This window comes from Neophocaena asiaeorientalis, unplaced genomic scaffold, assembly GCF_003031525.2.
Source record: "Neophocaena asiaeorientalis asiaeorientalis breed wild unplaced genomic scaffold, Neophocaena_asiaeorientalis_V1.1 scaffold745, whole genome shotgun sequence".
NCBI classification, from domain to species: Eukaryota; Metazoa; Chordata; class Mammalia; order Artiodactyla; family Phocoenidae; genus Neophocaena; species Neophocaena asiaeorientalis.
Genome location: NW_020175073.1, coordinates 49,747 through 63,941, shown reverse-complemented (window position 1 = coordinate 63,941; position 14,195 = coordinate 49,747). Strand labels below are relative to the sequence as shown.

Here is a 14,195-nt window from a genome sequence, read left to right as displayed (position 1 = left end):
AAAGACCCTATTTCCAAATAAGATCCCATTCACAGTTACCAGGGGTTAGGACTTCAGCATATCTTTTGGGGAGGACACAATTCAATACATCGCAATAGTACTATAAGGAATTTAGAAGAAAAGGAAGATATAGTCCTTGCCTGAGGGTTTTAACCTCTAGTGGGGGAGATAAACTGCTCGTGAAAGGCCAGGTGAGAGCTGCAGGCTGGAAGAGGGGGCCAGGAGCAGAGGACGCCCCCATGGCCGATGAGCCTCCATTGTTGCCACATTGTCTGGCATCTCCACAAGTGCCCCTTGTTTTGCTGTTGGTATTTTTTGCCCAGGTCATAACACAGACAGAGTCTCACCGTCAGCACCTCCTGCAAGAAGCAGCTGCCAACTGGCACTCCTGGGTCATCAAAGTGCACAAGATGAAGGCCATTTACCACATTCTGAACATGTGCAACATCGACGTCACCCAGCAGTGCATCATCGCTGAGATCTGGTTCCCGGTGGCAGACGCTGTGCGCATCAGGAGGGCACTGGAGCAAGGCATGGTGCGTGGCGCGTGGAGCAGGAGGCGGGTAGTCACGTCCAGCCTGAGCAGCCTCTCTGCCAGGCCCTCAGCTGGTCAGCCTCCTAAGTCAAGCGAACCTCACCTGGTAGGATTGTCTCCTTTATCTTTGCGCCTTCGGTCCTTACCCGGGGCGTGGGCGCATGTCAGAAACTCCCGCTCTTCTCAGCGTTTGATAAACATGCACCATTTCTTTGATCTTAGCAAGTGTGTACTGGGCACTGATGTGCCGTCACTCTGCTAGTTATGCCGGTAGGTACCGCCTTTGTCTGGCTGGAAAGGCAGATAACCAGGCACCTGCAATAACAGCCGGAACGCAGGGAGCGGATTGCTCACCTGTGCCAGCCGCTGTGCTGAGCACTCAGCGCACCTTACGCAGCTCTCACCGCGCTCTTGAGTCACCCCTCTAGGTGTTCACTGTGCCCCAGGAACTGACCTGGGGCTGTGCTGGCAGAGCAAAGGCCTGCTCTGATAGACTTTCTCGAAAGGGAGATAGACAGCAGGCTTGTCCCTAACCAATGTGATTTCAGGCAGTGAAATCGTGGTGAACGGGAAGTAAAGCAGGGGGAAAGTGAAGGGTGTGGGGAGTGAGGGGCCTGTCTGATCACCTATTCACCCCACTGGTGAAGAAGGGACCCTCTGCCCTAACTATTGCAAGCTGGCCAAACAGACGACACCTGATACTGGACAGATGAGGTTGGCCACAGTTTGTCACATATACTCACAGCCCAGGGGAGGACACTACACGTCACACAGGACCGCATGGAGGTTGCACTTGGGACCTGCACTTGGGAGCAGAATGAATCAGCAGGAGCTATAGGGGAGGCAGACTTCATAGTGACAGGAGGATGGGGGACCCCTGTTTCCATGGGAGAATGTGATTATTAGCTTGTTTGAATGATTTTCTGGGGTGGCAGGGAGGTGAAACTCATCAGGTTGAAGCCTGGGCAGTGTGCCTTTGGTCTGTCTGCTGGGAGAACTGGCTAGGTGGGGAACCTTTCCTGTTAAGTGGGTGGCATACTTGGTGGGAGCAGATGAACGCATGGCTTGGCCTTTGGGGCCCCGAAGCTTTAGGTCTTTCTAATACCGTTCTAGGGCTGTTGGGGAGAAGGCCCCTCTGAGCAGCTGGCACTGGAGCAGACTTTCCTGCACGTCATGGGAAGATGAGGCAGGGTGGGAGGAAGAGCTTTCGGGCTGAAGGGTCTGAAGGGACCCAACCTGGAGGTCGGGTTGGATGAGGAGATAGGAGCTATCTTTATCCCCTCTGTACAGATGAGGAAATGGAGGCACCGAGAGTGGAAGTAATTTGACCCCGGTCCTGTAGCCAGGAGGTAGGATTTGAATGTCCCCACATCGTGGTCCAGTAACTACCCAAATGGGGCACTTACACAGAGCGTTTCACCCAGACTGGGAGGGGCAGCTGCTTCCCGGAGGAGTGCACGGGCTGAGCCGTGGAAGGGCGGTCAGTGGGCAGGTGGAGAGAGGTGGGGTGGCCAGTGGTTGGAGCTGGGGCGCGGCAAGTTGAAAGGCTTCGAGTAAGGTCGGGGAGAGGCTGCAGGGCAGGTGCTGGTGGACGGACTCTCTAGTGGTGTACCTTCCTGTGCCGGAGCGACACGGTCCAGTTTGTGTTTTAGAAACATTTCACTGCCGTGTGGGGCAGACAGCGGGCTGTGCGGGAGGGCTGCCCTAACGCAGGGGTCTGAACCCAACAGCGACATTCTGTAATTGTGAAGGGGCCAGACTCCTACAGGGCTACTTGGGACCATTTCTACAGCATCTTCAGTCCTGTGAGATAATTACTTCCCGAGATCGGAGTAGAGGACCTGTGTGGGTAGGAGGTGAGGAGAGAAGTGGAAGGGAGTGGCTATCATTATCATCATCACATAAGCAAAAGATACTTACTCCATGCCAGGCATTGTGTCAGCTCCTGGAGGGCATGTTTAGAAAAAAGGAGGAAGCCACAGTCCTTGCCCTCAAGGAGATCATAATCACACACATGAAAAGGCATATAAAAATGGAGTGAGGATGTCCTCGACTTGCTGTGTGACCTTGGGGAAGTTACTTAATCTCTCGGCACCTTAGTTTCCTCATCTGTAAAGTGAGGCTTGTGGTGATACCTACGTCATCGAGTTGCTAGGAGGATGGCTGAGCACTCGTTTAGTTGGTGCTAAGTTGTACTGAGTGTACAGGTGGTAAGCGCTGCTGGAGTTTGGAGTGACCAGAAGGTTCCTGGGGGGTAAGCTGGAGAATTGTGAATACTTGGAGAAGGGAAGAAGAGAGAAGCCTAGTGTGGAGTTGGCTGACTTCCATGGAGAAGTAGTGCGGGTGAAGGTGTGAATACAGGATTAAATCAATGTTGTAAAGAAGTCTGGATTATAAGACCAAAGAGATTTGATTTCATTCTTTAGGTAATGGGAAGGCTTTGAAGATTTTTGAGTGGGAGGGTAACATGACTAAAGTAGTGCTTTTTGTTTGTTTTATTAAAAGAAGGATTACGCGGTCTGGAGTAGGCACTAAATGGAAGGGAAGGAGACTGGAGTCCGATGGTGAGGCTCGGGGCCAGGCTGGTGGCTGTGGGAATGGGAAGAGGAGGGACTTAAAGGGGACGATTAGCAAGATTTGGTGATTAACCGAATCAAGAGAAGAGACAAGTCTCGTGATTCCAAAGTGCCTGGAATCTGGAGATTGGAGATTACTGAGAGGTCAGGGGAGGACCTGGCTTTGGGGCAAGTTGGCGAGTTCAGTTTTAGGCTCCTGGATTTTTGTGGGGTTGTTGAGACATGCGTGTTTGAAAGCCTGGGCAGGCAATGAAAAGAGAATTGAAATTTCAGAGAGGGTCAGGGCCATTGGGAATCTAGGAACAGAATTAGGAAAGTGAGTGAACTCTTGAGAGAGTGAGTAGGAAGGAAGGAGGGAAGAGTAGAGGGCTCAGAAGTGTGCATGACATTTGCAGGAGCCGGAGAATGGAAATTACCAGAGACTCAGGAGGAACTCTGCTCTCTTGACGCCTCTCCTGTAAGAGGAATGAGAAGAGTACTAACTTTACAGATGAGATCATGAGTCTCAGAGAGGTCAGAAAATTGTCCCAAGTTCACCCAGTAAGTGACGGCAGCAGGAGTAGGACTGTGAGATGTACCTGCTGACACCTAGCCTACGGCTCTCTTCCTTACATCCTCTTGTATGTTCTTTTTGCAGGAACTGAGCGGCTCCTCCATGGTCCCCATCATGACTGCAGTGCAATCTAAAACAGCTCCTCCCACATTTAACAGGACCAATAAATTCACAGCTGGCTTCCAGAATATTGTCGATGCATATGGTGTAGGCAGTTACCGGGAGATGAACCCAGGTAAAGGGACCGACGTATTGCACAACTAGGCAGCTTGAAAATGAAAACTGGATAAGATTTACCCCTACGGTGGCCTTGGCAGTTAATCACTTTGAACTGTGACATTCCTAAAATCTTATTTGGTTTCCTAATGCCCTGTATTGTCTTTTGCAAATGGTGATTAGTGAAAGATTTGCTCTTCGTCAAGATTTCACCTGTTCTCCCTTAAACCGTAGATGTATCAGGCAGCCAGCTTCAGTTCTTGTTTCCTTACTGATTGAATGAGGGTCATCTGTAGGCGTCTGCACAGTCCCATAGCTGTTGTGTGGGAGAGATGGAGATGGACGTAGACAGGACTTGTAGTCAGAAGACTGGAGTCACAAGCTGTGTCACTAAGTTGACTTGTAAATGATCATGGGGAGAGTCACTTAGCTGCTCCAAAACTCAGCTCATCTGTAAAGTGGGGAATAATAATACTTAGTCATTGATGAGCTAGTGTATGGGGGAGCTAAGTGAGTGTCAGGGGTGGGGATGGTGAGGGAAGACAGAATCAGAAAGACACAAGGAACCAGCTTGTAGATCGTGGAGCGTGGTAGAGAAATCTTTGACGTGGGGCCCAAAGAATGTTGGGAGGACTCAGGCTGTGGTGGGTCTCACCTCTACAGCTCCCTACACCATCATCACTTTCCCCTTCCTGTTCGCTGTGATGTTTGGAGACTGTGGTCACGGAATTGTGATGCTACTGGCAGCCCTTTGGATGGTCCTTAATGAGAGACGCTTGCTGTCCCAGAAGACGACCAATGAGGTGAGTGTTCATCAAATGTCTCGCCTCGTTTCTTGGAGGTTATAAGTAGAATATTAAAAATGTGTATATTGTTTTCACCGTGGAAATAACATGTTGTTATAAGAAGTAAGAGAAAGATGGAAAGTGACAAAGGACCAGAGTTCAACATAAAAACTCCTGTGGCCAAAGGTAAATCCTTTGGACGGTTCGGTACAGTAGCATCTTTGTTTTTTGTACATTACTTGACATGCAGTGATCTTTTCCTTTACTTTTTTTCCTTAACATTGATTTTTTCCTTTGATTATAAAAGCAATATATGTTCACTGCAAAAATTGGGCAAATACAATAATCTAACTACCTAGAGAAAAATCACAATTAATGTTTTTTTTCCTGTGCTTATACGCAGGTATATAATTTTCTAAAATTGGGATGAAATAGTGCATATTAATTTGTAGCTTCCTTTTTTTTCACTCAAAATATCACACATATTTTTTTACGGCAGAGCCCCTCTCCTACGATCAGCCCGTGATCAGCATTCTTATGAAAGGCTGAGAAATCCTGAATATCGGGTCTTCACTTGCACACCTGAAGTTTCCACATTTTCTGTGAAGTCCCTGCACAGCATTGTGAAGGTTGAGACAACTCAAGTCCGCCTTGTTTCAAAGTTAATCAGCTAACGTCACTTTATGTCCACTGTAATACATTTTATAAACTGGAAACACGCTTTTCACTCTGTTCTGAATTTTAAGAATATCTGCAATCTTTAATACAAGTTGACTTAAGTTGAGTTAGTTCAATGATTCATAGCAAGTCAGTCATAAGCAGGGTTAGTGGGAGAATCAACCTGTGACCAGTAGAGTTTTCCATGACAAGCGTCTTAACAGCTGGGCTTTCCTATAATAAATATTTAAAGTCTCAAATGGACACTTCAGCTGTTCTGAGAACGGCTGATACACATCATCCAGTCCTACGGAAAACGCTTTACTCTTCTTGGTGGATGTACTTAGACAGAGACTCACTGTTATAACAAGACCCCAGATGAGTGTAGACTTCACTTGCTGTAAAACTTAGCAGCATAGGTGGCAGGTCCCAGAAGCACTTGAGGCAGCCGCCACCCACTTTCATGTCCCTTCGTTTATAAGGGAGGCCTCAGCTGCTTCAGTTACGTTTTCTAACCAAGGCTGAATTAAAGAATATGAAGCTTATAAGTGCTTTGTTTCCACAGGGACAGCTACCATTCTAGGACTTTTCTGAATCACCCGTAGAAGCTCAGGAAAATCAGGATGTGTGTGCCCTGTCTGTCTGGATCACTTTGATGCCTGCCTGGTCACATGGCCCCTCTGTGTGGGATGCCCGTGTGCCTTGCAGTGGCTGTCCCAGTGGTGCTGGCGGCATCCTGTAACACACGTCCCCGGGGTCTGGTTCAGAGCCCACTGACAATCGTCCTCTGTCTCCCTGGGGCCAGATCTGGGACACCTTCTTCCACGGACGCTACCTCATCCTCCTCCTGGGCATCTTCTCCATCTACACGGGCTTGATCTACAACGACTGCTTCTCCAAGTCTTTCAACATCTTTGGCTCTTCTTGGAGCGTCCAACCCATGTTCAGAAATGGCACATGGAAGTAAGTTGGGACAGAGCTGGGTCACTCAGTGGCCATCCAGGTGGCCTCAGTGACAGTTCTCGTGGCGGGGGGATCCTACGCCTGGCCCTGCCCAGAGGTGCGCCCACCACTTCACCAGATAATTTGGTTTTATCTATTGAGTGTGAGACCTTGTACCGCTTCCTCAGTAACTGCGCTGGTAACTGTAATGCGTGGAGAGAGTTTTTAAAACTTCAGCTGAATTAAGTAGGTATCCTGGAGTGCACCCCGTGTGCCAGGCACTGTTGCGAAAACAACGGTGGGGCAGGTATAAACTGGGCATCCGAGTAGCGGTCGTGGAAGTGAGGCTTCCGGGAGAAGGAGGTGGCGTTTGAAACATACCTTGCTTGGCAGGGAGTCGGGGATAGAGTGAAATTATGCAGCCACATACTTAGGACAGAAGGCTTCGCTTTAAGAAAGGGTGATGCAGGTCTGAACTATATATAAGTGATTGGTTTCCCACGTTCAAAGCCCCGGACTCACCAGAAGGGCATTTTTGTTTTGACGGCTCAGAGCAGCTTGATTGAATGTTGAAAGCAAAGGAGGAGACGGTTAGTTTTGCGCTGCTGTACTTGTTCCCTGTACTTGTGGGGGACGGGGTGAGGAACGCAGAGGGTAGGGTGTGCAGGCTGGTGAGAAGTTTGGGCTGCAGGAAAGAGACCTGGAAGCTCTCTGCGTCCCCACCCACCACACCTTCCGCAGGCATCCCCAGTTATTATGCAGTGTGTCAGACACACAGTCATCAGGATGGAGAGAGCGCTTCGGAATGGAGACTTTTATGGAGAGGGAGAAAGATTTTTGAGTTTGAGGGGTGGGTCAGTGTGATGAATTGGGGGAGAAAAGGAGGGCAGTGGAGGGGCAGGGGTTTCGAGGGAGAATGCTGACTCCCTTGGGATCTTTGGGGCACCTTCGGCTGCCTGCGTCACACACTCGAGACAACCACAGTGGGTTCCGGGTTGCTTTGCGAGGCCTAAAAGTCCCAGGTGATGTTCCCTCACGTCTGCCCACTCACCTGCTTCAGGGCAGCTTCAGGTTTCTCTGTCTCTTTCTGGAACGTCCAGTGGGAAGTGTGAGAGGAGAGCACCGCGAGAAAGGGGAGGCGGAGATGTGTAACCATATCTGCAACCTTGCTTCCATCTTTTCTCTCTCAAGCGTGGTAGGACTTTCTATTTAAGGCACGTCAGGGGTCTTATCTGCTCACCAAAATCTGCACCACACATCGTAAGTTGGGGGAGAGAATACACCATCCGTCTCCTCTGAGGATTTCTCAGGAAAGATTCAACGCAGGGTTCCTTTCGACGTGAATGTTCCTAAGTGCATTTGGGGGCTTGGTGCTGACTGAAGGCCCAGGGGGGCTCAGGGGCTATTGTAGTACAGGTGGGTGTGTCGCAGAGGCTCCATGCCTCTCCTTTTAGTCCCTTTGCTGGGTCCAAGTGCCCTGTAGTAGAGGACAGGAATGTTGAACAATAAATAAGTAAATAAAAATGAAGAAGAAAACATTTTGCAGGACTACAGTTACAGATGGCTATGGCTGTGGGGTTTTGTTTGTTTTTTCTTTGCAATTAGTACCCTGAAGAGATGCCTCGAAGAACAAAACTTTTCATAGCATTTGGAGAGAAATTGCTGAGTTTTGCTCTTCAGCTTTAAACTCATAAGCACAGTGATGGATCCCGAAACGTGTTAAATCAGCATAACTTTAGCAAACTATTTACACAAAATTTTACTTGCCCTGGAGTGTGACTGCGAAAAGTCCGAGTCAACTGGCTTGCTGTCACTCTGCAAACGTGGGTTGGAATATTGTTCTTTTGTGTGCACGTAAGTTACCCTGGCCCCAGTTCCAGGCTGTGGAGGCCAAGCCTAGTCGGAGAGACCCCAAGCTCAGCCCCACGCCCAAGCATGGATGGTATGAAGCAGACCCTCTTCAGCAGGGAGGCGAAAGGAAATCGTAGGCACACATCAGAGCGGCAAGGGGCAACAGCGGGCTGATTTTGTCACTGGCCACAAGCTAGGTCTTGGGCCTGCCTTCCCTGACAGTGGGCTAGAGACACTGTCCCACCATCCTTCAGCCACAGACCACAAGGATCGTGTGTGTTGTCACCAAAATTGGGTTGATTGACTCAGTGAGGGAGATGGTGCCCTCTGGGGATGGTGGGCATCTCAGTAAGAGGGTGTTAGAAGGGCTTAGAGGATTTGGCCTCTGGGAGGATAAGGGGAGTGGTGGTCATTTTTGTGGTTTGGACAACGTCCTTATTTTTTATTTTTTATTTTTTTTCAACGTCCTTATTTTTGAACTGTCCATATTTTGATATCAGATATGATTGTGGAATGGTCTTGTTTTTGTCTTGGTCCCTGATGGTCACAGGGTGGCCTTGTCTGATGTTCTGTGAAACAGATACTATGGCTTAGCTGTGGGCGCCAGGCCAGTTCCCTCTTTTATCTTTGTTGACACACAAACACATCTCTGATCATTAGATCCAACCATTTGCACCGAGGTGTGCTGTTAGGACCGGGGTCTAGGTCTGAGATGGCCGGTCAGGGCCAGCTGTTTACACTGTCACTGAGGGCCTGGTCAGCATAATCAGGCTTCCTAATTTCCCCCGTGCTACCGAATACCCACCACACCCCAGGTGCAGGAGGGAGGGAGTGTATTTCTAGGCAGCCTGTCCACGTTGCCAACATTCTGTTCTTCATCCTTTCAAATACTCATCCTTGGGCCCCTCCATAGATGTGTGCTCTTAAAAAAAGAAAAATTAAGGGCTTCCCTGGTGGCGCAGTGGTTGGGAGTCCGCCTGCCGATGCAGGGGACACGGGTTCGTGCCCCGGTCCGGGAAGATCCCACATGCCGCGGAGCGTCTGGGCCCGTGAGCCATGGCCGTTGAGCCTGCGCGTCCGGAGCCTGTGCTCCGCAACGGGTGAGGCCACAACAGTGAGAGGCCCACGTACTGCAAAAAAAAAAAAGAAAGAAAAATTAAGCCCTAATGTTCTCGACCCCTTCAGGTTTGCACAGATGGTAAGAAATTCCTGCCCATTGACATTTGTGCTTCTGGGTGAGAATGGGACACAGATTTAAAGGCAGTTAATGGACCACAGCTTTCAGGGGCTGAGTTTCCCAGAGGTCAGGGGCCATGTGTGAAAGCCAATTCACTCCTCCAGGATCAGTTCTCGTGCTCCCAGGGGAGATTTCCCAGCCTGGTCCCAGGGCTGGGTTTTATCTCCTCTATACTCCTGTCACCCTTGCCCCCTGCCTCTTTTCTGATGTAGTATAACTTTTTCTTTACTATACCCAGTCAGGCTGAGAGCCCTTTGGAAACTCACACTGTGACCTCCTTGGGGGCCAGATGGTAATTTCTGTAGCTCAGTACCTAGGGTGATACGCAGCACATAGTAGGTATTCAATATCCATTTGTGGAATAATTGAATGAACCAATTGGTGAGTCGCACCAACAGTTAGGCTTTGATTGGCTTGCAAGTGGATGACTGATGGTACTATAGTATTTTTCCTACCTCTAGTTGATCATTGGTTTTGTTTTGTTTTTCCTTTCTCCCTCTGTAGTACACAAGTAATGGAAACAAATCCATATTTACAGCTGGACCCAGCCGTTCCGGGAGTGTACTCCGGAAATCCATACCCTTTTGGGATTGATCCGGTAATAATGTCTTCTGAGATTAAATATTCATTATGTAAAATGTCTTGCTGAGGAGATCTCTGTGTGGAGGGGACGAAAGTACCAGCACCTGTCAAATCCACCAACTTGTACTGAGATAGAATAGCATGTCCTGGAGGTTTTTGTGACGCATTGCAATGGATTCAAGTAAACGTCCTACCTGCACCCTTTACCCAGCCCCTGGGTCATTTTCCGTGCAATTTCCAAACATCTGCCTCTTTCTTCTCAGTTATACCCCTGGTGGTTTACCGTTGCTTCTTTAAAAGGCCCTTGGTTGCTTGGAAAGTATGCATATTAGATAAGCAATTTAGCAACCTAACCAGGTTCCCAACTTTGGCGTTTTCTTGCAGTGATTAACATCTCTCTTTTTCCTAGAAAAGTGTGGATTTGCTTTTATATTTGCTTTATTTTATTGCATAGAATTATACAAGTTTTTAAAAATGTGTTAACTTTAATGGTTTGTTATATCTACCTCAATTGGATTTGAGCCAAACAAACAAAGGTGCTTCCTCGCCAAGCCTGCAGGTACAAAGAGATGTCAAGAAGACACATCCCTATTTGGGTAAAACCCCTCACACGATGGCTTAGCACCATATTGCCACCAGGTGGCGGCCTTGTGCCCCAAATGAGCACAAGTGTCTGGAGCTGAACTTGGCAGATGGGGTTCATAAAAGTTTCCTCTACTCTCACTTTGTTGGAAGAGAACCTGAGACCACAGTTTTACTTGCTGACAGTTGAGAGTAATAGCACTGGCCCTAAAATTGGTTCTCTGGTCCCTCCTATCTTGTGGGTCATCTCCTCTTCAGTTTTCCTGTTCCTCCCACTTGCTGCCCACCTCCTGTCCCTTATAAAAGCAGCAAGCCTCACCCAGGATTGGTTTATACTTGCCACCCAGGGGCACTTGCATTCAAAGTTTTATCAAAAGAGGCGAAGTCCTTGAAGTCCTGTTTGTAAGCTGCAAAGTGCTAAAAATAAATGCAAGTTGTTATTTTTGTAGACTGGAAGGCTTTATCTTCAGTCCAAGGAATTTCATGATTAGCGAACAGGCAGTGGAGGAGTATTAGAGGGGAGTGATTTTTAGGGTCTGGTTGACCTTCCTTTCCTTTGAATCTCATTGCTCCCACTGTCCTGTCTCTTCTCTTCACAGCCCCCATCTCATGCATCAGCAAATCCTGTCTACCCAATTTTGCCCCTCATGGACAAAGGGAGGGTAGCAAATTTCACGATTCGGAATTGAGTGGTCCAGTCTTTACTCTGTGTGCAATTTTGTCATCTGCCCACCAGTTAGAAAAGAAAAGAAAAATGTGAGGGTGAAAGGGAAGGTGATGTGCTGAAAATAATTAATTTTTTCCTAGTAACATTTAGATTTTTAAAGATTTTTGGCCTTTTTAAACATTATAAAATAATATATATGATTAAAAACCCATATAATACAAAAATTATTAAAAAATAAAAAGATAAAGCAGAAACTAACACACCACTGTAAAGCAATTATACTCCAGTAAAGATGTTTAAAAAAAATTTAAAAAATAAAAAGGAAGAGTTGCCTTTCTTACCTTTCCTCTTCCTGCAATCTGATTGCCCAGAGATAATCTCTTTAATGGAACATTTCTGTGTTTATATTAGCACTTATATATATTAATGAAGGGTTTGATCTTTACATAATGTAAATTTCTACAGCTGCATTTATTAACTCTGTTGAGCATCTATTTGTGAGTCAGATCACAAAATATTCGAGCATCAGAGCTGAGGGGGCTTTCTAAAGGCGTCTGTAAATATTTTATAATAAATGAACATTATACAATGGTTACAAGCCCATGATTTAGAATCAGATAGGCTGTGTTTAAATCTTGGATTTTCTATTTACTTGCTACGTGATTTTGAGCAAATTATCATCTCTGGGTCTGTGTTTCCTCATCTGTAAAATGGGTATAATAATAGCCCTCATAGAATTGCTCAGAAGAGTAAACGAATTTTACAGGTAAAACACCCAGAAGAGTCTGTTGCATAAACAGAGTAAACACTCCATTTGCTGTTATATTATTTCTCCTTGGGCGTGTAAGTAACTTAGTCTCTCTGAGATTTTGATAAGTGCCCTTATCTGTAAAATGGGAATACTTATAACTATCTCATAGAGTTTTTGTTAGAATTAAATGAGATAAATACACTTAAAGAGCTTAGTATGTACCTGGTACTTAACCGTGAACATTTTTTAGTTTTTCCAAGCTGGGTCTAAGGTGTACTGGTAACCCTGCCCTTACTGTGTTGAGTGATTCTGTGGAGACTGGCCAACCAGGAGGGCAAAGGGAAAAAGCAGAGGGTGGAGGGCAAGCCTGGTGCAGCTTCAGTGCCAGGGCAGATGGGGAGGGTAGTGGAGGTGCCTCTGGGGTCTGAGCACCTGTTACAGGAGTCCCTTTCCCCATCTTCCCAGCAGCCCCCTTAGTGTTTGTTAAGCTGGTGGCCGCTCAGGACATTGTTGAGACAGAATCAGTGAGAGGTGGTTCCTGCATGGGGGAGGGGAAGGTAACTGTGCACTGAGGCTGCACTAGGTGGACGTCGACCCCTTAGCAGAAGCAGAGGAGTTTGGAGGAGGAAGTAGTTTAGGAGGAAAGAAAAGAAGACCCTGTGGCTTTGTTAGTTCTGAGGAGCAAACCCTCCAGATGCCTAAAGTTCCAGAGGGGTCGGAGGTAGAAGCAAGGACTTGAATCATTCGCATGGGGGTGGGTGTTGGAGATTTCTGTGGGGAAGAAGAGCGTTAGTGACTGGGACCATTAACCAGGGTGAGGCCACGACAGCCCCCAGCCACTGAGTGCTTGTCCTGTGTGCCCGTCTTGTGTGGGCAGGACAGGTACACACGTCCCTCTCTGTGCCAATAAATGTTGGCTACAGGAGTGGCTTCTTGAGAAGAGCCTGGGAAAATACTTTGTAATGTAAAGTGCTATAGAAGTTCAGCCTAAAAGGTGGTATTATTAAGAGGGGATGGGCTAAGTTCATGGGCCAGAGATCTACACCATTAATGTGGGAACCCAGGCAAGTTTGAGATCTCTCCATAATGTTTCAGAATGTCTTTTCATTTAGAACAGGGGAAAAATCATGTCGGTTTTTTTTTTTTTCTTCCAGTTACTTGATGTTTTACTAATGGTGCTATTGGTTCCAACACAGTTGTCATGAGAATTGCATTTATAAAGGGTTTGGTCCTTTTCTGAGCCTAAAATGCATGGGCTGAACTGGACAGAAATTTGAAAATGTGGTCCCCAGAGTGACTTTTTCAGGGGAAATCGAGCTTTAGCCCCTGACTCTGGGAGAACTTCTAGACTCTGGTCTCATGTCTTTCTTGTCACATTTCCCTTCCAGGTTTGGAACTTGGCTTCAAACAAGCTAACATTCTTGAACTCCTATAAGATGAAGATGTCAGTTATCCTGGGAATTGTCCAGATGGTTTTTGGTGTCATTCTCAGCCTTTTCAACCACATGTAAGTTTCACAATGAACTTTCTGCCTGTTGGTCTGACCGTGTCGGGGATGAGCAGTGGCAGAGCCCCCAGTTTGCTCCTGTGTCCCTCCGTGCAAGTTTCCTTCCTATGGGGACTGCTTTCCCCGGTCTCTTGGCTTGAGTTCAGACAAGCTGGTTTGCCAGAAATGACACCTCTGTTTCTCCTGAGCTGAGGGCACCTTTCACCTCAGAAGTATTTGAGGGTTCAGAAAGAGACTGCAAGGCCACAGTGCTATGTGCCCTCCCAGCCTGCAGGGCCTCCGCTGGTGCTAGATCCAGGCTTATAACTCCCACCAGTGGGCACATGGGGACATAAGTGCCCTCAAATTCTGAATTCCATTCGGTATAATTTCTTCCTGCTGGCAGCAGCCTCTCTCTCATTTCTTTGACTGTTAACGTTCTCCCATCTCTTCTTTCTGTTAAGATTGATCTATAGAAAGCTTCTCAAACTTGCATATTTGTGCTAAGTTGTAAATGTTTGAAAACGGGCTCCAATATGCCTGTTTAGAGATGCTTTTGTGGACATGGCAGCTTGTGGGTATCACTGAAACCCACCTGCCAGGAGGTCAGCACAGTGCCAAAGAAATGGTACAGAGTTTAGAGTCAGAAGGTTGACTGATGGTTCTAACTCTTTATAGCTGTGTGATCATAGATGTGTAGCTTAACGTCTCTGAGATCATTTTCTGCTATAGAATGGGAATAGAGGAGTCAGAATGGGTCGGTTACTGTGTAGTA

At 47.3% G+C, this 14,195-nt stretch overlaps 1 protein-coding gene across 5 annotated transcripts in view; it reads left to right on the top strand.

Annotated features, from left to right (window-relative positions):
- ATP6V0A4 (ATPase H+ transporting V0 subunit a4) overlaps positions 1–14,195 on the top strand; it is a 72,509-nt gene that overhangs the window by 40,442 nt on the left and 17,872 nt on the right. For all 5 annotated transcript variants that reach the window (XM_024764071.1, XM_024764069.1, XM_024764067.1 and 2 more), the window contains 6 exons: positions 324–536; positions 3,749–3,899; positions 4,544–4,683; positions 6,128–6,285; positions 9,857–9,950; positions 13,323–13,441. In XM_024764071.1, the coding sequence (XP_024619839.1) occupies positions 324–536; positions 3,749–3,899; positions 4,544–4,683; positions 6,128–6,285; positions 9,857–9,950; positions 13,323–13,441 (875 nt within the window). The remainder of the gene's footprint in view (positions 1–323; positions 537–3,748; positions 3,900–4,543; positions 4,684–6,127; positions 6,286–9,856; positions 9,951–13,322; positions 13,442–14,195) is intronic.